Source organism: Oncorhynchus clarkii, chromosome 23, assembly GCF_045791955.1.
Source record: "Oncorhynchus clarkii lewisi isolate Uvic-CL-2024 chromosome 23, UVic_Ocla_1.0, whole genome shotgun sequence".
Classification (NCBI taxonomy): Eukaryota; Metazoa; Chordata; class Actinopteri; order Salmoniformes; family Salmonidae; genus Oncorhynchus; species Oncorhynchus clarkii.
In genome coordinates, this window is record NC_092169.1 from 13722016 (window position 1) to 13745974 (window position 23959).

Genomic DNA, 23959 nt, shown 5'->3' on the forward strand with positions numbered 1-23959 from the left:
GGAATGCAAACATTACCACCACCATTGGTAATACAAACAAGATAACAGATCTTGTTAAGTTATGAAATGAAAAGTCTGAAATCATTGGTTAATTCAACATAAATGTATTCTCAGGATATTTTATCAATCACTACTGTGCTGTACATTTGACCAGAAATGTTTCTCTATGTGACATGTTAAAGCAAAGTCACAGATCACCACATGTCCCTAGAGGGAATGGTGACCGAATATGTGGAATTAAACTGAATTGAACAGGCAGTGATTTAAACTCTACATTCCACCCCTTCTCTACTGTGCTGCATTTACTTACACATACTATCTTAATATAATACTGTATATAGCATTGTGCCACTAGCTACTATTTATTATCCACATCACTCAAGTCTTGCCTCACAACACATATGAGGGGAAATGAATGTATAGCACAGAGCAGTCTCCTTACAGCTGGTACTGAGGAACTGCTTCAGTTACACTAATGTAACTGACATAAAATCAAACCATCAAACATGAAAGACTAGGCACCAGATTATTCAAAGAGAAGACACATGCAGCTACATTTACAGTTGAAGTCAGAAGTTTACATACACCTTAGCCAAATACATTTTAACTCAGTTTTTCCACAATTCCTGACATTTAAATCAGAGTAGCAATTCCCTGTCATAGGTCAATTAGGATCACCACTTTATTTTAAGAAGGTGAAATGTCAGAATAATAGGAGAGAGAATGATTTACTTCAGCTGTTATTTATTTCATCACATTCCCAGTGGGTCAGAAGTTTACATACACTCAATTAGTATTTGGTAGCATTGCCTTTAAAATGTTTAACTTGGGTCAAACGTTTAGTGTAGCCTTCCACAAGCTTCCCACAATAAATTGGGTGAATTTTGGCCCATTCCTCCTAACAGAGCTGGTGTAACTGAGTCAGGTTTGTAGGCCTCCTTAGTCGCACACGCTTTTTCAGTTCTGCCCACAAATTTTTTATGGGATTGAGGTCAGGACTTGATGGCCACTCCAATACCTTGACTATGTTGTGCTTAAGCCATTTGCCACAACTTTGGAAGTATGCTTGGGGTCATTGTCCATTTGGAAGACCAATTTTCGACCAAGCTTGAACTTCCTGACTGATGTTTTGAGATGTTGCGTCATGATGCCATCTATTTTGTGAAGTGCACCAGTCCCTCCTGCAGCAAAGCACCCCCACAACATGATGCTGCCACCCCCGTGCTTCGAAGTTGGGATGGTGTTCCTTGGCTTGCAAGCCTCCCCCTTTTTCCTCCAAAACATAACGAGGGTCATTATGGCCAAACAGTTCTAGTTTTTGTTTCCTCAGACCAGAGGACATTTCTCCAAAAAGTATGATCTTTGTCCCCATGTGCAGTTGCAAACAGTATTCCGCTACTTTATGGCAGTTTTGGAGCAGTGGCTTCTTCCTTGTTGAGCGGCCTTTCAGGTTATGTTGATATGGAACTCGTGTTACTGTGGATAAAGATAATTTTGTACCGGTTTCCTCCAGCATCTTCACAAGGTCCTTTGCTGTTGTTCTGGGATTGATTTGCACTTTTCGCACCAATGTACGTTCATCTCTAGAAGACAGAACGCGCCTCCTTCCTGAGCGGTATGGCGGCTGCGTGGTCCCATGGTATACTTGCGTACTATTGTTTGTACAGATGAACGTGGTAACTTCAGGCATTTGGAAGTTGCTCCCAAGGATGAGCCAGACTTGTGGAGGTCTACAATTTGTTTGAGGTCTTGGCTGATTTCTTTTGATTTTCCCATGATGTCAAGTAAAGAGGCACTGAGTTTGAAGGTAGGCATTGAAATACATCCACAGATACATCTGCAATTGACGCAAATGATGTAAATTAGCCTGTCAGAAGCTTCTAAAGCCATGACATCATTTTCTGGAATTTTCCAAGCTGTTTAAACGCATAGTAAACTTAGGGCATGTAAACGTCTGACCCAATGGAATTGTGATACAGTGAATTATAAGTGAAATAATCTGTCTGTAAACAATTGTTGGACAAATGACTTGTGTCATGCACAAAGTAGATGTCCTAACCGACTTGCCAAAACTATAGTTTGTAAACAAGAAATCTGTTGAGTGGTTGAGTTTTAATGACTCCAACCTAAGTGCATGTAAACTTCCGACTTTCAGCTGTATGCACTAAGACTGCACACATCTCTGACAGGAACACAGAGTGAAAGTTGGATTGAAGTTCAGTTGAAAACTAGTCAATATATTGTCACGCACATGGAAGACAGTTAAGCCTCAGTGGTGGACAAGATTTAGGATATTGAACTGGTCACACTAGTTCAAATTACACACCATGTCACACAAAAGTTTTACATTTCCTGATTTAGATCCCTTACAGTCACCATAAACTATAAACCTTGAGATCAATGTGAAAATGGTCCTCATTCTTTTCTCAAATTTTCCATTTCTTTCACGTTTACTTAAACAACCAAATAAAGGTCATCTCTCAAAATTACGTACTCCAAAGCATTGTTTTTACACTAAACTCACCCCTATCCTACAGGACCAACCTCCTGACAGATTGTATGATAATAGCTTGACGCACAACAGGTGAAATTTGGCATCATTAAGTATTAAAATGTCCCCTTTGTTAGGAAACTGAGCACGTGCCAGATCACTGGGGCAGACTTTGATATGGCCGACCTATATCTAAGGGACTATGGGTTCCTTGAACTGTGGCCAACTGCCGGGGCAATACTAACACTTTGGTATATATCATGCTCTTCAATGGTGATGTTTAGGCTATAGACGAAGACGGATAGAGAAGTGACCCTTAAGTTGACTTAGGGCTAAGGCGGCTGTGAAAGGGCAGCAGGGTAGTCAGTGTAGACAAGTATGAGAGTATCTAGGCTTAAAGGGATACTTTATTTGGGGTATTTTCCTACTGTACTTACCCAGAGTCAGGCAAACTCATGGATACCATTTTTATATTTGCGTGCAGTTTGAAGGAAGTTAAAAGGTAACAGATCGTTAGCTTAGCGCAACTGCTGGAGGTCTCGGGGTATCTACTAGCCAGCTCCTCTCAAAGCAGGGAAATAGACCTAACTACTCCAAAGCTGGGCACTTTGTAAAGTATTCTTCACAATTCATATTTTGATTATAGTTGTTTGAAAAACATTTCCTTTTTAAAAAAATTCTCTGAACTATGCATTTAATTAATCCGCTGAGACGGTGCAAACAAGGATAGGCTGTGCATGAGTGTCTACACAGCTGGCCAGTTTTGAACATGTTTGCTAGATATTAAGTAAGCAAAGTGTGAGAACAGTACATCAACGGCAATCCCAACAGAAGACGGCGTACATCAACAGACTGACATTGCTCATCAATGGCAATATTTTTACCTTGCAGCCGTGACTGAAGATTGTTGACACTATTGGAAGTATTTTCAAGCTATTAGCTAGCTTACATTAGCAAGTAGCTAAGTGTGGTGAAACTTGTGTTAAATCGACGTTCTACCATCACTACAAAATTTGCAATAACAAACCAAGTTACTGGTCGGCTATAATCTTCCAAACTTCAATTGAATGATCCGGACCAATTGAAACAAAGGCTAGTTCCCTGAATATAGAAAACATTTCAACCAAGGACCTCAGAAAGTTAGTAGTTTGATCTGATTATTTTTTATAGAGGGACTGTTGAGAGGATGGAACTGACAAGCCAAGATGAGACGTTTCCTGAGGGATATACAGAAGTCCCATCAGTGGAGACTGTACGCACGCCAGAACAAAGTGGAATGTGGTTAAATGTGATGATCTTACATTTTTTGATTGAATTGTAGTTAGCTGTTCTCATGATAAAATTAGATAGGCCTGTTAATTTTGTTGTGGATAGGCTGTCCATTTAGGGTGACCACATGAAATATACCCAAATGTGGGACAAGAGGATGATATTTTAAAGACATTTGCAGTTTTGGCCACAAAAGTTTGGTGGACTATTCAGCTGACCAACCAAAAATGTGACAGTAACGTTATACTATGCTATTTTATATTTGGTTCTGTTATGCAGAACATTAATTAATCAATGTGATCTTCTAAGACATTGATTCAGCTTTGATGTAACTTCACTAAACGTGACCGACCGATTCGGTCTTTTGCAGCAACATTTTAAATTATGTTTTTTCCATGGGATAAAAGTAGAGACTCAGAGCTAGAAAATTGTATATCATACACTACAGTTAAGGAACAATGGGAAAGTAATTCTGCTTTGAAAGTTGATAAACTTTTAACCTCACTTTTGAGAAAATGTCCCTTTAATTTTTTGGTACACCTACTGGAGAGCTCTTCTTTGTCCACACCCATTCAGCATCGTTCACACCCTCTCTCCCACCCATCTCTGTAAGGATTCACATGGGAGGCCATGACCTAAATAACCAAAGCTTTCAAGACTAAAGGCTGGTTTATACTACGGGGTGAGTTTGGAAATTTAATCTGGAGTGCCAGAGTGTGCTATGGGCGTTTGTAAAACTCAGCGCTGTCAGATTGCTCTGAATTTACGAACGGACGTTTCGCTCTGTACGCTCTGGTCGAGGAGTAGGGTTGGGCAGTCAAGCACCCAAGCTAACTGGCTAACATTGGCTAGCTACTTCCAGACACAAATGAGAGAACATCTCACTCTGACCATTTTACTCGCCCTAGCAGAGCTGGTTAGGCTGTTTTTATGTTATCCAGAGTGTTGGTGACTACTACGTACAGCACAAATAAAGCAACGCAATCTGTGTCTTACAGCCTCTCTCCACCAGGTGTAGCACTTCTCTTGCCATTTAAAAATAAGAAAGGGACAGGGTAAGGGGGGATAGCTAGTAATTTTTTGCGTCATCACTGCAAGCCATCATGACTCTCAAAAGCAGCGACAGCCGCTGTTTACTCCTGAAGATAACTTTAGCGTTGCCCGAACAACATGATTCAAATAGGTATGTAATGACATTATATAAACTCTTTATTTTATTTACATTTTAGAGGTGATAAATTGGACAGATTGGGTGAAAAAAGCTGTTTCCCCACACGACATCTCTCCCTTTCACTATCACGCAATAGGTTTCGCTTCCCCACCCGCCATTTGTTTTAAACCAGACAGAGCTCATTGCCTTCTTGAATCATACAGAGATGGGCAACATGAAGGTCTCGTCATTGATTTTGTTGTGCTTTACAATGGTATTGATACTACAGTTGATCTGGAAGTATTATGTTTTTTGGGCGCTAAAATAAGGTAAATTGTACAGACCAGAGCGATGTACACAAGTGAGTTAGTAACCGTTACATGGGTGGACCCTTCTCCATCTCTGTCACGGATGCCATGGTTGCCCAAGACGTAATCTGGAGACAGGTGTTTTATACAACAACTCTTTTCGACCCCATTTGCAACCAAAATGCCAGAAATCACTCCATCTCCTTAGCTATCATACTATAATTGCACTGATTTCAAAACTTGGCCCCCCAGAATGCAGTGATTTCCACAATACAAACACAACCTACACTTTCGTAGCCCAGGGAAAACTTTCCATGTTTTTCACGTCGGGGAAAATGGCTTCAGTCACGCCATTTTCCTGACATCACCTCTACTCAACGTCTGTTGAGGAACAAGAGCTTTGTGCCTTGTGTCATCACAGCTCACCGCAAGGCCACTGAACTCCAGAGAGTCACACTCTAGCGCTGGATACCAAACAGACCAAAATAAGATAGCACACTTCTTGTTGTCATCTTAAAGCAACCAGAAATTAGGTTAAATGGTACTAATCTACACTATATGGGAGCTTGTTTTATTTTTATTAAGGGTAACGATTCTTGAAAACGACCCCATGTTGATTAAAGTTTTGGGGAATTTGAAAGGTGTTTTCTTTCCATCTTAACTTTGAATTTTCTCAAGAGGTGAATGACAGAGTTGTACTCTAACAAGAGCAATTTAGGATTAAGCTAAATCTAGGAAGGTATACTAGCACTATTTGACAGTAATATGGCTATTTTCAGCTCCAAATATCAGACTGCACTCCTATCAATGTTAACCCCTTAGACTCATTTCCATTAGTGTATATGGATAGGGCCAAAGTGAAATGTTTCTAACAGAAGAACTAAATGCATGCCCATAGTAGCAATTAAGAAAATAACACTTTGGAAATGGTGAAATTATCAGACCAAAAGGTGAGGACACAACAGTTCACCTGACACAAGACTGAATCCAAACATTACACTGTTGATTTTATGTGCATTTTACATTAATTGTGACTCGTTTCAGGAAACTAGGCATATGGGTCACTACTTCACAGGAGAGCTGTTTGAACATAATGCTTTTAAAATCAAAATGAGTTTTTGGGCAGAAATGCCTTCTGGAACATGTGAACTTTCACATGCCTTAATAACTAACTTGTATGCCATTTGCAAATACTAATAAAATTGTTAAATTACGAGCCTAGTTGGTTTGTCCACAGAAAGACAGCAACCTTCCCGCTAGCCATGATTGGCTGAGATAATGGGTGGGCTGGACATGCCGAGAGAGGAGTGTGGATTGGTCTGCCATATTGCACGCTTCCGTCTAGTTGAGCTGGTCAGTATGTGTAGTTAATCCTGTTTAGCGCAGCTTTTTGTGTGTGTGTGTGTATTAAAATTGCATAAGTGTTGTTCTCCACTTTGTGGAGGACTGAGTTGAGTATGATAGCTAAGGAGATGGAGAAAACACCAATCTCCAGATTACATTTTCAAACTAAGGGCAACCATGGCATCTGACGCGTCCAACCACGAATTATGTATACGGGTAAAATAGTCTAGCAAGCTACATTTTCTGATATTACACGTTTCTAATTTTGACTGAAAGAGCCATTTGATTGACTAGCTATAACCTAATGTTAACTGACTAACATTGATCTTGGTTGGTTAGCTACCTGCAGATTCATGCAGGGAATTAACGTCATGACTTTTCAGTGCTTTCTTAAATTTAGTCTGGCCACCTACCCCAATTTCAGAGCACTCTCAGAGGGTGCCAGAGAGCGCAGAATAACTGATGAATTTACAAAAACACCTGTTTAATATGGCCGGTGTCAGTAAATGGTCGGCAAAAAAGCGTAATTAAATTGTTGCCAGCAGTTAGTCACCAACGCTCTAGATAACCAGCTCTGCTAGGGCGAGTAAAATGGTCAGAGTGAGGTGTTCTCTCATTATGTGTATGGAAGTATCTAACAAGCTAGCCAATATTAGCCAGTTACAAAATATTGAAATGTGAACATTTGGACCCCCGGGTGTGTGATTTGCTTGAATGACATCAAAGCAGTATTTATTATAATCCTCAATGTCTCAATATTCAGAAAAATAATAATAATACTCCTCTCGATTTACAGCAAAAGTAGCCCAATTAGTGGGAGGGATGGGGGCATCTTTTTGTCGCGTGCGGGGCTCAGGTTTTTAACGGCTGTCAGTCAAAACCCATACAGCATTTCGAAGTGGAGAACCAGAGCTCTGACGTCATGTATAGCATGTTACTGTACAGCCACTGCGTTCCAATTTAGGTGCATATCATTGAAAAAAAATCTTCCATTTATAAACCGTATACGGGATGACAAGAGCTGTGAGTAGAAAGGGCTACTCAGACACTCAGTTTGAGAGCTGGTTAAAACTTCAGATACTGGTAATAACATTAACTACAAGTCTCTTTTTTAATGGTACCTTTAACCCCTTTTCCTCCCCAATTTCATGATATCCAATTGATAGTTACAGTCTTGTCCCATCGCTGCAACTCCTGTAAGGACTTAGGGGAGGTGAAGATCGAGAGCCATGCGTCCTCCGAAACACAACCCTGCCAAGCCATACTGCTCGCTTAACCCGGAAGCCAGCCTCACCAATGTGTCAGAGGAAACTTAACAAATATCTCTTCAACTTGAAATATTTATTTTTATAGTTTCTACTTTGCAAAATCTGTTGGCTGGGAAACGTTTTCTTGAAATTAGTTTAAACTGTTTGCGGTAAACCCATCAAACAGAATGGTTAACATTTCGGAATAGATGCCTTGTTTCCCAGGTAGGGTTGCAAAGGGTCGGAAACTTTCTGGGAATAAGGGGAATTTGGGGAATTTTGCTTAAAGTGATCAAAAAGTTTAGCTTATAACAGTGAACCTTTTTTTTGTGGGATACACAAGGCAAATCTGGGTCTTGTGGCATATTTTGGTTAAAGTATCCCCAAGTCAATGGAATTGCAACCCTCTGCATGCAAAGTGCATTCTTTCATCACATGTGCAGTGCACTCTTCAACTCTTCTCAAGAGCTTGCACACTAATGAGATGCTATTGAGCCCACACTACTACAGTGTCTGAGCCAATGCTTTCTGGTAAGTTTTGATTACAATACTGGGTTGGGTGAATGTATTTGATATGACATAGATGCTTTTTTGTTAACTAGTAAATAGTAGCCTACAGCAAATCATTTCAAACTTGTTAACAATTTCTGCTAGTTCGTTTTTGCTACCATGTGGGTTTTAGCTTGCTTGAGCCTGCTAACTGAGGACTGTTAATTCACCTGTTTCCATACACGTTTCATTTTCAAACATTTATCTTACAAAGGAGTTGTTTAAAACTTCTTAGGGATAGGGGGCAGAATTCGGAAGTTTGGATGACTGAGGTGCCCAACGTAAACTGCCTGTTACTCAGGTCCAGAAGCTAGGATATGCATGGTAGTATTGGATAGAAAACACAAAAGTTTCTAAAACTGTTAAAATAATGTCTGTGAGTATAATGGAACTGATTTGGCAGGCAAAACCCCAAGGACAATCCATCCAGGATTCTTTTTTTATTTTTTCAGGTCATTGGATTTTCCAATGCTTTTCTATGGGGAAGCCGAATTACTAGGACCCAGATTGCAGTTCCTATGGCTTCCGCTAGATGTCAACAGTCTTTAGAAATTGTTAAATATTTTTGTTGTTGAAAAATTAAGAAGTAGTTGTATGCTTTCTAAGTGTCATACACTTTTGGTGCGTGTGAATGAGAGCGCGCTCCGTGTGGTTTTTCTCCGGTATTGGAAACAGTTTATTCCATCTTAACTTTTAGCGATTCTTTACATTTTAGGGTACCTGGAAGTTGGATTTTACAAAACTTTTAAAATGTTTGGACCAAGTTTACAGGTAACTTATTAGATCCTTTGTTGTCATATTGGGCGAATTTGAACAGGTATATTTCAACATTTTTGGGATATAAAGGATTTCATCGAACAAAACTACCATTCATTGTGTAACTGAGACCTTTGGGATTGCAAAAGGATGAAGATCTTCAAAGCTAAACAATTTATTTTATCGCTATTTTTGACTTTCGTGATGCATCCGTTTGGTTGGAAAATGTTTTTCATGCTTTTGTATGCGGTGCACTGCCCTCAGATAATCGCATGGTGTGCTTTCGCAGTAAAGCCTTTGAAATCTGACAAAGCGGCTGGATTAAAAATAACGTAATCTTTAAACCGATGTATAACGCTTGTATTTTTTAATGAATCTTTATGACTATTTCTGTATTTTGAATTTGGCGCTCTGCAATGTCACCGGATGTTGTCAAGGTGGGTTGCTAGCGGAACGTCTGCGCCAGAATGGTTAATCTAACTAACTATTTATCTGCACATGGAATTGTATTTGTCGTCCGTCCCCCCTCATTTTTACAGGAAAATGTCTCAGGCACCATCTGACGTGTGGAGACATTTCACTGCAGCTAATGTAGAAGGAAAAGCTGTGTACATTTGCAAATACTGTGCCAAATCATGTGAAGAATCATCTGGCCAAGTGCATAATGTTCCCTTGGCGCTCACAACAAGCAACCTCTGACAAAAGTCCCACTACTTCTATTCAAGGTGAAAATTATGAATCAGACACCTTATCGATAGCAACAGCTCATGTTCCGCCTGGAATCAGAAGTTTTTTTGACTCAATGGAGGAACGTAGTCAGAGAAATGCTGATGAATGTCTTGCTCGAGCTGTGTATGCAACTGGTTCACCTCTGATGCTCACAGGCAATGTGTATTGGAAGAGATTTCTGAGTGTTCGTCACCCAGCATACACCCTTACAACCAGACATGGTTTATCTACTCATTTGCTAGTGCAGAGTCCCATGGAGTTCAAGTGAAGGTCAAGCAAATTATAGAGAAAGCAGACTGTATTGCAATCATCTCTGATGGGTGGTCGAATGTTTGTGGGCAAGGAATAACAAACTACATCATCTCCACCCCTTAACCAGTATTCTACAAGAGCACAGACACAACAGACACATTGGTCTCTACATTGCAGATGTCACGAACCGGCTCAAAGCCCGTAACAAAGGGAGACAACGTGGAGATAAGGAGTAACAAAATATATATTTATTAACTAAAGCAACTAAGGAAAATATACAATGGTGTGTGTAATCAGTAGTGTAAGTGAGTGTTTTGCATGCATGAATGTGATAATGCAGGGTGTTGAAAGGTGTCCAAGCAAACAAACAAAAGGCCACCAAGAACCACAACACAATCTACAAATGTGTCTGCATGGAGAGAGTCTCCTCCATGAATGTGGAAGAGGTCTAATTATCCTGGGACACACCTGGCCCAGGTGTTTCCCATGTAGCTGACGACTCTCCCAACTCCGCCCACCGGCATCCTAATAAGGAAACAAGAACAAAGAGAGAATACGGCAGACAGAGTGGGAGGGTCGTCACACAGATGAGATTAAGGCAGTCATCAATGACCTTGGACCACAGAAGGTAATGGCACTGGTGACAGACAATGCTGCAAACATGAAGGTTGCTTGGTCTAAAGTGGAGGAGTCCTACCCTCACATCACCCCATTGGCTGCGCTGCTCACGCATTGAATCTGCTCCTCAAGGACATCATGGCACTGAAAACACTCTACAAGAGAGCCAAGGAAATGGTTAGGTATGTGAAGGGTCATCAAGTTATTGCAGCAATCTCACCAAGCAAAGTGAGTAGAATAAGAGCACCACGTTGAAGCTGGTGTTGTCATCATGTTTGACAGTCTCCTGGAGGGGAAGGAGTCTCTTCAAGAAATTGCCATTTCACAGTCTGCCGATATGGACAGCCCCATCAAGAGGATCCTCCTGGATGATGTATTTTGGGAGAGAGCGGTAAGCAGCCTAAAACATGAAGAAGTTGCAGATTGAGGGCGACAATGACATCCTGTCTGATGTTCAGAGTCTGCTTGCAGATGTATGAGAATAAATTTGTAGTGCCCTACCCATTTCACTGTTGCTCCAAGCAGAGGAAACTGCAGTTCTGAAATACATAAAAAAACATGAAGACTTCTGCCTGAAGCCCATACACGCAGCATACATGTTGGACACCAAGTATGATGGTAAGAGAATCCTGTCTGGTGCAGAGATCAACAAGGCCTATGGTGTCATTACTACAGTGCCTCGCCACCTTGGCCTGGAAGAGGGCAAGGTTCTTGGCAGTCTGGCGAAGTACACTTCCAAGCAAGGGCTTTGGGATGGAGATGCAATATGGCAGTCGTGCCAACATAACTTATCAGCCACTTGGTGGAAGGGGCTTTGTGGATCTGAGGCTCGTTCCCCTGTTGCCTCAATCATCCTCCAAATCCCACAAACATCAGCCGGCTCAGAGAGCAACTGGTCCTTGTATGGGAACAAACACAAATCAAAGCACTCAACAGGCTGACCGATACAAGGGTTGAAAAATGTGAGGCATTTTGATCCTGGCAACGAGCCATCCTCAATAAGGTTGGAAAGTGAGGATTAGGCCTTACAGTCACAACAAGCAACAAGATGAGGCCTTAGAGGTAGACATTGAGGAGGTCCAGGGAGAAGACATGGAAGTCTGAGAGGAAGACAACCAAAGCTTTAGTTTCTAGACTATCATCTTACAGAGAGATATATGTTTGAAAACATTTTTGGGAGATGCGATGGATCATTGTGGATCATTCAATATTCCCTTTCTTTTGTTGTTCAGTGAAATCATTCCATGTGAAGAGTCAACTCATTTAATTCAAGTTCAATTTTTTACAATTTTTCGTTTATGTTTCTGTCTCCATGTGATATGGTAAATAAATCCAATGCAAAAAACATCTACATTTAAATACTATATTAATTTGCATATATTTCCATTAATTCCCATATATTCCCACAGAAAGTTTCCACCTCTGAATATTCCCCAAAATGTGCAACCCTATTCCCAGGGGGTTCTCAAATTCCACTATGGTGGCATTTATGTTATGCTAACAACTGTACAACCCATATTTTTTCCAATGGACTATTTTGATATGATAGTGTATGGGAAAAGTAGAGCAGTATTACAAAACAACCAACTGCACTTAAACAGACCAGGCACATAGCATTTTAAACATTTAACCACCACTTGCCATCACTAATCAATATGGGAAATTCATCAAAATGAATTTGAATTGTAAACTAATCTCAAATCAGACAGAACAATGTATGGCCAGGAGCATCATAAGCCACCATTACACTGTCCTTTCTCCTTGTGAAACTCACCCAGTAGCTGGACCCCTCGTGTCAGGCCGTAGACGTCTATGAGAGCCCAGAGTGGCTCGGAGGCATGGACCCCGCAGAAGAACAGTATGGGGATAGAGTCAATGATACGGTAGAAGACCCGGCCCTTCTTGTCCACCCAGAATGAGATGATGTTGCCCTCATTGGACAGCTCCTCGGGCAGGGCCTTGGCCCAGAATCCGTTCTGTGAGACAAGGTCTGGGCAGGCGTACTTAGGCAGGTTGTCTGGGTTGATGCGGGATGGGTCCTTGGAGGTGAAGCCCAGACGCAGGGCTCCGCTCCAGCAGCACTGCTTCTTAGTGATCTGGAGGAGAACAGGTAAAGAGGTTTGTACCATTTAAAACATGATAAAAGAGAGTTAAGCTGGTGAATAACCTAAAAACCATTCCATTAGTCGTGTTTGTCTAAGATTTATCACTCCACATTCTGGTTGGCCATATGTTAAAACTTTGACAAACAAAATGGTAAACAACAACAAAAATAGACATGTCTGTTTATCATCTGGCTATTCTTGTCTCACCTCATTTAAAACCTCCATTTACACTGCTTTCGCCGTGTAAGATAACAGTACGGCTCACATGGCAATGCTTCCCATGCTCTTTCACTTTCGAGACATAGATGGACTGATAGGTGAAGTGGAAACGTTTGCTATGCTGCTTTGGCCCACACAGAATCAGGGTAATAAAGGCAACATACATAGTGAGAGAGACAAACAAAAACATTTATGGAAAACAGTTAGACTAAAAGAAAGAGATGAGAGTTTCTGCTTATAAACATGGTCCACCTCCCAGTCTGTCCATACCTTGAGGCGGACCTGCTCGAACAGGGCAATGGGCCGGTTGCTGAAGGTGATGGCGTTGCAGAAACTGGCCTGTCTCTTGACGGTCCTCTGGGCCATGTCCATGACGATCTGGGAGCCCTTGGCACTAGGGTGGAAGAGCAGTGGAAAGGAGGACCTGCTGCCTCCACACTGCTGGATAGGCAGACATCTCTTGGTGGGCTTATGGTGGCAGTGGTGAGACGTGGTGGGGAAAGGGCCACCCAGAGAATCTGAAAAGCAGGAAGCATAGGGGGAGTTTGTAGATATAACTAAGAACATTACTTAAGAGAGCAGAAAAGTATTACTGAACAAAATATAGGAACCTAAATATTTCCAGCTGTTGTCTGGCATCCACTGTATAAATATGCACAACGTCAATATAGCAATGCATCAGCAGTACACACACAATCAACACTTCCTTTCTTCAATGTGTGATGATGACTGGGTGTATGTTCCTTTAGTAAGCATTTAACTCAAGCTCCATTTTCAGAAATCATGATGAAAATGAAATGAAATATAGTTGTTAGTCATCTCGATTTTCTCATTAGATAAAAACATAAGGATAAGAGCTGCTTGGTAAGCAGAAAGAATTGTGCAGCTGCGAGAAACTCATACAAAATTAGGTAATTTCTGTAATAGGCAATTTCCTGTAACGCCTATATTTTTTGCTATTCCACATCTTGCCAATTTGGCACTGGTTTGGTCATGAGTCTTGAATATATCTACATGAGAAAATAACAGATGATTTTGAGAGCAGCAGTTAGCACTGATGATAATACTCTGGCAAGAACAGTCAACATTTGGAAAACAGGCAGATGTTCCCTTTCAGTCAGTCAACTTCGGTACAACACACTATGGGGAGTAGCACTCTCCCGACTTCGGTTTAAGGATCTACAATCACGCCTGACAAGGCCAATGAAATCCACACCTCGCTGGAGCCCCGCCTTCCACAGGTGATAAGTGTGAGGCACTGTTCTCCTACTTGTCCTCGGCACAGGTTCTCTTAACAATAATGTGGCATTCTTTAGGGGGCTTGGTGTTTCCGATAGCGACTTCCTCTCCCGGGTGCCTGCACCTCAGCGGAGTCTTATGTCTCCAGGCTCCTGTGCGCTCTGTTTCCGGTTATGGGAGGCTACTCAAAGGAGAGAGGGTGACAAGGTTCTGTGGGTATCTTCTCGCCGCATGTGTCTGCCTTGGTTAACCCACCGCTTGCGTCTTCTCAGAAGGGTCCTGGTCCCTTCTCAGTGATCCGGTCCTATGTAGACTTGAGACCAGGCTAGCTAACATGCCCTGCATAGCGTGCTAGCCAGGTTAGCTAACTCGTGGAGGTGAGCTAGCTACTGATGGCTATTCCAGCTTCCTAAAGGTGAATTGCTTGGGTAGTTATCTTGTTTAGTATGCTTTTCAAGTGTTAAGTCGCTTGGTTATTCTAAACAGACCGTAAAGTGGTCAGAGGCCAGCTAGCCTAGCTTAGATTAGAAGCTTCATCATGCATAACTTCCAGCTAATGAAGCTTAATATCTACCCCCTCCCCCCCAGCGTTATGGCAATCCCATTCCTATTACAAATTCCTGGAGTTGGAGGAATGTGGGGCTTGCAGGAAACCTCCGATGGGGAAGCAGTCTCCGAGCACTTGGATTGGGTAACCCCAGGAGCGAGGGGCCTTAGCACGGGTCTGAGTGACCGGTGCACCCCTTCACAAAAACATTTGTGACGCCAGTGCCCCCACGTTTCGTTATGGCCAAACGGGTGCTACGTCAGCTATTGCCAGAGCCACCTGTGTCCATTGGCTCCAGAGCAGCACAGAGGCCTAAGGCACTGCATCTCAGTGCAAGAGGTGTCACTACAGTCCCTGGTTCAAATGCAGGCTAAATCACATCCGGCCGTGATTGGGAGTCCCATAGAGCGGCGCACAATTGGCCCAGCGTTGTCTGGGTTTGGCAGTCATTAGAAATAAGAAAATTGTTTGTAACTGACTTGCCTAGTTAAATAAATAAACAAATAAGGGATTGGGCTTCATCCAGGCTTGACAGTCTCACAGAAGCACAACTTAGTTTGGAAGCTTGATGCCCCTTCTGTTACCCCACATTCCATTGTGTTCACAGGGCTCAAGGGGTATATCAATCTCCCCATGATGAGAGTAATAAGTTGGGTGATTCACTCTCTGCCCCCAAGGGGGCACAACGTCAAGGTGGGTCATTACTGGCATTCATTGCTGATTCCTGCCTGTAATTCACTAGTCCCTATGGGGTGCTTAGTCATACAGGTTATGGGTTTCTATAGGTGATTGGTTTCATTCCTAGGAATAGGATTAAATTGCAAATCACCCGTCTGTTACCACAGAAGGGGGTCAGTTTTTCAGAGCTGTCCATCCCTTTCCAGCTGGGTTAAAAGGTGCTGTGGCACTGGTACCTATGACCGATGGGTATGAAAACCGCTATAATTAAGGTTTTCCACTGGATCCATCTTACTGCCTAAACCGGGTGAGGCTCATTGTGACAGAATAACCCAAGAGGCACTGCCAAGAGTTCATCACTGATTGCCGGAGCCCCGGAACCCAGCTTAGACCAGGCTTCAGGCAAACCTTGGTGCACCCAAAGTTCCACAGTATTTACAGGTGTCAGAAGGGTTGTGTCTTCCACATGTGGGATCAATGAAGTGTCCCTTCTCCACATTCAGACACATGGTGCTAGAGAGTGATGTAAAGGGAAAAATAACCAAATCTCTCCCAGTCCACAATGTGGCACCCCTTCAGATGGCACTTGACTGCTCTAACCAAATGGCACACATGCGCAGTGTTGCTCTGGATCATGCGTATAGTGATGTCGGGGTACCATCTGAAATTTGTTGCGCGTCCCCCATGCTTCTACGATGTCATCACACTGACTGTTCAAGGCCTCAGTGCCCGTTTTGAGAGGGGGAATATCCTCCAGTCTCCAGACGCAGGCAATCCGAGTGGTTTCTATGTCAGATACAGGACGGCTGGTACAGCTGGTATTTCCTGGATCTGGAAATGGGTCAGGACTTTACGCCCCGCTCAAAACTTGTGTCCCCTAGTAAGCATCTCAGTCTATGAATTCAGAATGCTCACGAGCCACCGGCTATTACAATCAACAGGCTGGTGGCAAGCAGTGTTACACACATACATGCTGGTGTCCCATACTCAGTCTCAAGGCTTCATAGGAAACTGAAAAAAAAAAATTCAGACTCCATCTCAGAACATTCCGTTTCTGGATCTCGAGTCAGTGAATCACGCTTTTCTATCCCCATAGGGGGTGTCCAGGTTCTGCCTCTGATTAACCCAATTTCATCTGTGTCACGCAGTGTGTTTTCACCAGTGCTTACGCCTACAGGGGATGATGACTTCTGTGATAGAAAACGTTCCCCTGGGGCTATTGTTGTTGCGGCCTTTCCAGCACTGAGTGCTAGTCGCTCAACTTCCACGCATCTCACAGCCTAATCGGTCATGTCGAGTGTCTCTGTCGAGCCTACAGACCCTGGCCAAGGGGTGAGACCCCCTATTGTCAGGAGGCTCCCATGGTGTCAGTTGTACCCCGCAGGATGATCATGAAAGATGCATCCCTCAGCTAATCCAGCTCGTGGCAGGCACTCTCTTAGCAACGTCTCTCCAGCTGGAACAGGAGAAATTCACTAGGCAGTGCACCTTGTGTGTAATACCCAGACCTCCACAATCTTGCAGGGTCAGGTCTGGGTGGTCTGCCATGGGCCATTTCATTTAGTATTCGTTGTGGGTCGGCTTAGGGCGTGATACTATTTCCCCATAGTATGTTGTACCAAAGTTGACTGACTGGAAGGTAACGTTATGACTATAACTACTGTTCCCTGAAAGAGGGAAACGAGGTACAACACCTGTTTAGCCCCTGCCCGTTCCTGTGATCGGTGAAGAGCGGTATTAACATGAAGGAATTAATCGAGCCTCATGCTTATCACCTGCGGAAGGTGGGCTTCCAGCAAGGCGCTAATTTAATTGGCCTTGTAAGGCGCGATTGTAGATCCTTAAACCAAGTATGTTGCACCTCGTTTCCCTCTTTCAGTGAACAGTAAGTTATAGTCATGATGTTACGTTTTCATCCTACAATAGTTACAAGTGGGAGGAAATTAATGAGTCATTAATGAATGTGAAATGCATGATTCCAAAGGCCCTTAAGAAGGTAGTTAACAAGAATAGGTAGCCAGGATATTAACCCCGGTGATGAACCGTAAGACTGCTAAAATACTCATCAGAGAGATGGTGAAAGCGACACAGTAGTGATGATGAGGATGACTAGCAGTTAGCTTTGTGTAACCCAACATCTCTGGATGTGCCTAATGTTAAATTGATTGCATGAAGGCTGCATGAATGACTGTCTTTATGAACATGTTGCAGGCAGTCATCAGGAAAAACAAAGTCAATGACTAAGAGCAAGAAAATAGGATTGCCATTCAATGTGCTATTCAAAGCTTTGGGCATGTTAGAGGAAGCAGCAAATAGAAATCCCAAAAACATATTGTATACATTTCCCTGAACAAGCAGAAACACAAATGTGTATAACAGGGAATGAAAAACTACTACAAAGCTACTGCGGGGCGTATCTGACTTGTAGTAAATTAAAGAATGCATCATGGGTAATAAACGGCACTGACACATACATCCTTCAATGCCGCTGTAATTGACTCAATCGACTTCTTGCAACTGGCATTTTGTAAAACACTAAGCGCTAAATCAACAGTTAGGCTACTCCCCTTGGTTAGCCCCCCCCCCATCAAATCATTACAACAATGCCAAGGACACCGAGTTATCATGGAGATATTTCTGGTTAGGTCATCCCAAATAATGCATTTTTCAGACAAATTTGTGGGAATGAGGCATATGTAGCTCATGTTCTTTTTTGACTTTCATTTAGCTGATTGTCAAATTAACATATCAGTCACAGATAGCAGTCCTTTACCAACCTACAGACAGTATTAATTTGTAATTGTGAGGGAGCAGGTCAACACTAAACTGAAAAGCAAAATGTCTAAGGATCAACAAATAGAGAATGTTTGCATGCCTAATAAAATATACGTGTGTGCGTGTGTGTCCATAGCCTAATCTAGACATGCCCTTAGGAACAGAAAGTTATTCTTGCTCATCAGCTCATATCTTCTAGGGGTCATGAGCTTTTCAGACTACCCAGGAAACAAATCAATTAGGCAGCACAGGCAGCCGGTGGCACATTAAATTGGGGAAGACGGGCTCAAAGTAATGGCTGGAACGGAATAAATTGAAATGGTATCTTACACATCAAACATGGTTTCCATTCACACCATTTCAAATGGTATTATGAGCCTTCCTTCCCTCAGCAACCTCCTGTGTTAATATTGGCAACAGAGCATCATGAGGCATTTAAGACCACAGGCTATTTGCAGCTGCTTAAATTTCAAGGCAGAAATATTGTGCGGTGGGTAAACACTCCCGTATCCTGATCCATGAATGTAAATATAGCATAATTTGAAGAGTACATTTTATCAGGAAATTAACCAAATGTGCTTTTACAGAGTTTGTTTATTTGTGAAACTCTTAGGTTGTGGCTGCCAATAGAACTCCAATGAATTGATTGGGCTGAACTGTCATATGATGCTTATTTGTTAAAGTATACACTTGTGCCTTGAGGTCTTAAAATGAGGCTTGGGCAGTATGCAGCTTGGCATACCTTCATACCAAACTTGTGCCATACCAGGATATTTCGGTAATACTTGCACTGGACAAAAGGGGTGCCGTTTTCAAACTGTAATCCGAAGGTTAGCAGCAATGCTAACAAGTACATGTAAAATCCCATAGAGAATGCTAACGAGTGCATTGCAAACATTTTGTACAGTTTCTGACCTAAACTATACAAGCAACTCAAAAATGCTACTCACAGTTTGCTGCACGCAGAAAAAAATATATTAGCCAGCAAGGCTCTTGATCCAGAAGGGGATTCTCTGCTGTTACCAAGCGAATGCTTGATTTTGGAAGAAGCTAACCACTTAGCTACTAGATTAGCAAACCAAATGCACAGCTGCAGAGCATTTAGACAGTTATCTAGTTGTGAATTACATACTGTAATTAGATCACCCTGGCGCATGCTGCACAACAGTGAGTGACTCTCATTGTGTGCTTGTAAACAAACTACCATACAATTCATAATAATGTGAAGGTATTGTACAAATTGACTGCAGGTATTTACTTAAAGTAGTGACAAATATTAAAAAATAAATAGTTAATGGTATCGATGGTATTGAAAAACCATTCCGTGGCTTTTTCCACATACCCCGGTATACAGTATACAGCCTAAGCCTAATTCAAATGTCTATCCCTGGGCTACTTTAACAATGTTGAATTGTTCTCTATATACAACAATGGTCTTAAATTAAGTCAGAACAAATCAATTAACCATATTGTATTTAATGTCAAATTATGGGCTTTACATTCAGCAGGTGCAAGTATCAATGTAAAAACTGGCGCACTGGCATTTCCCAGCCCTAATGCCAGGTTCGGCAATTTACCTGTCTATCATCAGCTCGCTTGTGCTGAGGTGGGAGGGGTAGCAATATCTGAGATGTGTCCTTAAAAAAAAGTGTGAGCGGTTTTAACTTCACTGGAATAGGGGGCAGCATTGGGAAGTTTGGATGAAAAGCGTGCCTAGAGTAAATTGCCTGTTACTCAGGCCCATAAGCTAGGATATGCATATTGATTTGGATAGAAAACACTCCAAAACTGTTAAAATAATGTCTGTGAGTATAACAGAACTCATGTGATAGGCAACAAAAAGTGATTGCCTATCCAATATCCTGTGTCTATGGGGTCAGATTGCACTTCATAAGGCTTCCAGTAGATGTCAACAGTCTTTAAAAGTTGTTTCAGGCTTTTATTGTGAAAGGGGATTGAATAAGAGCTGTTTCAACAAGTGGTCAGGCTGAAAGCCTTTAGTTTAGTCGTGTGGCCGTGACGCTCATTCTCTTTCCTTTCTAATGACAACGGAATTGTCCAGTTGGAATATTATTGAAGATGTATGATAAAAACATCCTACAGATTGATTATATACATCGTTTGACATGTTTCTGCAAACTTTTGACTTTTCATCTGCATTTGGATTACTGGACTAAAAGCGCAAACAAAAGAGGTATTTGGACAAAGATTAACTTTATCAAACAAAACAAACATTTGTCGAACATGGAGACCTGGGAGTGCCATCAGATCAAAGGTTAGTGATACATTTTAACGCTATTTCTGACACCTCTCCTTGGTTGGAAAATGGCTGTATGGTTCTCTGTGGCTGGGTGCTGACCTAACATAATCGCATGGTGTGCTTTCTCCGTAAAGCCTTTTTGAAATCAAACAGTGGCTGGATTAACAAGAAGTTTATCTTATAATGGTTTATAATACTTGTATATTTGAGGAATTTTCATTATGAGATTGCTGTTTGAATTTGGCGCCCTGCAATTTCACTGGCTGTTGGCGAGGTGGGAAGCTAGCATCCCGAACGATCCCAGAGAGGTTAAGACCCACAAAAAGTAAGTCTTAATGGTAACACAGTTGATAATAGCATAGATTTTGAGAGCGGAAGTGCTGCGCACAATGCCCATGGAAGAAGATGTTCCTTTTTTGCCGGTGAATCTCGTATTTAGAAACATAAAAACAAACAATTGGCATCTACCCCAATTTCATTTAATAACAAAACAAGCATAGCCTCCCCTTAATGAAGACTGGTTTTGCAGCATCACATAAGTGCATATTTTTATCCTGGACATTAGCCAAAAGTAGCCTGAATAAAGGGGTTAGATTTGCTCCATCAAGAACTGACTGAATTCAATCGTGAGTTGGTTGTCTGTGTTCGCAGGTGGGAAGAGTTAGACAAATTATTTCATCAATTAGCTTCAGCCAGCTGGTGTGCAACCATGGCAAAATTGGTTTGACTTTGGAAAGCCTATCTCAGGGGATAGTTAGGGACTGTCAATAAATGAAACATTATAAATGAGATAATATTTTCATGTTGTACACCTTTGGATCTCATTAAATGCTTTCAATATTTGTACACTGAACATAAACAGAAACGCAACAAGTGTTGGTCCCATGTTTCATGAGTTGAAATAAGATTGCAGACATTTCCCATATGCACAAAAACCTTATTTTACTCAAATGTTGTACACATTTGTTTACATATCTGGTAGTGAGCATTTCTCCTTTGCCAAGATAATCCATCCACCTGACAGGTGTGGCAGATCAAGAAGCTAATTAAACAGCATGGTCATTACACAGGTGCACCTTGAGCTGGAGATAAAAGGCCACTCTGAAAATTTGCAGGTTTGTCACAACACAATGCCACAGATGTCTCAAGTTGAGGGAGTGTGAAATCAGAGACCTTAAAGTTAATTTTTCTACTAAAAGCCAACTCCAATGTCATTTTAGAGAATTCAGCAGTACATCCAACTGGCCTCGCAACCACCTCTAACCACGCAAGCCCAGGACCTCCACATCGGGCATCTTCACCTGCGGGATCGTCTGAGAACGGCCACCTGGACAGCTGGATGAAACCGAGGAGTATTTCTTACTGTAATAATGCCCTTTTTGTGGGGAAACAAAATATTCTGGTTGGCTGGTCCTGGCTGCCCAGTGAGTGTGCCTATGCGCTTCAAGGCCTACCCATGACTGCACCCCTGCCCAGTCATGTGAAATCAATAGATTAGGGCCTAATTAATTTAAATTGATTGATTTACTGTAACTCAGTAAAATTGTTGCGAGTTATGTACATACACACAATTTTAGTTGGTTTGAAGTCACGGCGATGGTCCCTAACTAGCCCCATGGGGATATTCCAAGTCAAACCAAATTTAACACAGGCAATATGATCAGATCACGTGCAGCTGCACTCAGAATATATTATTCATTGTGTGCTGCCAGCTATAGGCAAAATGTACAAAAATAACACCCTTCATTTACGTTGTGATGCGGTCACAAACAAGTCTCAAAACGACCAAATTATCCTATTTACACTTCGCAGTAAATTTATCGGTAGAATAAATGTTTGACTCATCTATGCCACATAGGCTGTTTTCTAAATTAAGTTGGTTTTAAGGGGCAGTTGCTGTATAATTACAACTTGTCAACCAAAGATAATGTACATTTGTCATTTAGACACTTATCCAGAGCGATTCATTTTAAGATAGCTAGGGACAACCACATCAGTCATAGTAAGTACATTTTCTTCTCGAAGTATGTAGCTGTCAGAGCTAGTAGGCCTAATGGGGAAACAAAGTCGAGTGTTATTCCCGAAAGTATAAATACCATCAGCCAAATTGCAAATACGAAGTTCATTCTTGATCTAGACTACATGCACGTTTCTGGGCTAACAAAATATTGCATTGCTATAAGTGTGATAACGTTTGCATGCATTTTACATACAATTTACACATGAAGTCATAGCTTGAGTATTCATAACTTACACTAATTTTCTTGCAGACTCTTTCCAAATGTGTGCATTACTGACCCTTAACTCTCAATATATAATCATCCTCGATTTGCCATTTCTGCTACAAGGTTTTCGTTGTAGCCTCTGACATCAACAACGATTTGATTACTAAATATATGCAATCTATAGTCGAATATTTCTCCACCTCAAATGTAAAATCTCCTTACCGTACAAGGTATTTCTTGTTATCTGACCTCCCATGTTTAAATACAAGGCAAGTTCCTCTTCTCTGTGTTTGTTAGACAAAATATTCAGAGGCATGCGCTCCTTGGCTGTCAGCATAACATAATCGGATAATTCACGATTTCGTTCTCTCCGGTTCACAGAAGTCCTAACACTTAACCCTCCGTGAGAGTAGTGGCTGTCCCAGCCGATTCACATCGGATACAATAGCAGCACCGCAGCGTAGAATCACATAAGGTGAATCTTCAGTAATTACCATTAGCGCTATCGATATCTTCAACGAAGGAGAATTCCAACTCCTTTTGAGGTCCGCGAAAAATGACCGTATGAACAAACCTAGCCCGACCAAAAACAAGTTATGCATTGAGAGGAAGGAAACAGCCTATAAGAAATATGGATGACCTACACAGCTTTGGAAAATGCAGAAAAACTCCGCCAAGTTACTTTTATCTACTGCGCAAGTAGCCCAAACGGCCGCAAGATGGCCCTATTATTATTTTGTCATTTTACGGCTGACTAATGTGCATAGCCAGCAATACACTCCTGTCCCCCGTTGGCCGGCATCATAAATCATACCCACTGCGCAAAAACTGGTTGAGTTGTTTCAACGTCACTTCAACCAAAATAATCTAATCAAATTGTATTAGTCACATGTGCCGAATGCAACAGGTAGACTTTACAGTGAAATGCTTACTTACGAGCCCCTCACCAACAGTGCAGTTAAAAAAAAATACGAATAAGAGATAAAAAAGTAACAAGTAATTAAAGAGCAGCAGTAAAACAATATATATACAGGTGGATGCCAGTACAGGTAATCAAGGTGATGACGTTGAATTACCGTGGAAAACTGATTGGATTTGCAAAAAGTAATCAACACAATGGAATTTCGTATTATTTTCACCTAAATCCGATGACATGGTCATTTGTTTTTTATTTCACCTTGAATTCACGTTATTGGAC

General features: G+C 41.7%; 1 protein-coding gene across 1 annotated transcript in view; it reads right to left on the bottom strand.

The window, feature by feature from the left end:
- Window positions 1–23477, bottom strand: part of LOC139381470 (E3 ubiquitin-protein ligase NEURL1-like) — a 64735-nt gene extending 41258 nt beyond the window's left edge. Inside the window, exons 1-3 of the mRNA XM_071125037.1 lie at window positions 22984–23477; window positions 13308–13555; window positions 12488–12809 (exon numbers count right to left, since the gene is read on the bottom strand). Of these exons, the coding sequence (XP_070981138.1) occupies window positions 12488–12809; window positions 13308–13555; window positions 22984–23098 (685 nt within the window). The 5' untranslated portion in view covers window positions 23099–23477. The remainder of the gene's footprint in view (window positions 1–12487; window positions 12810–13307; window positions 13556–22983) is intronic.
- Between the last annotated feature and the right edge of the window lie 482 nt (window positions 23478–23959).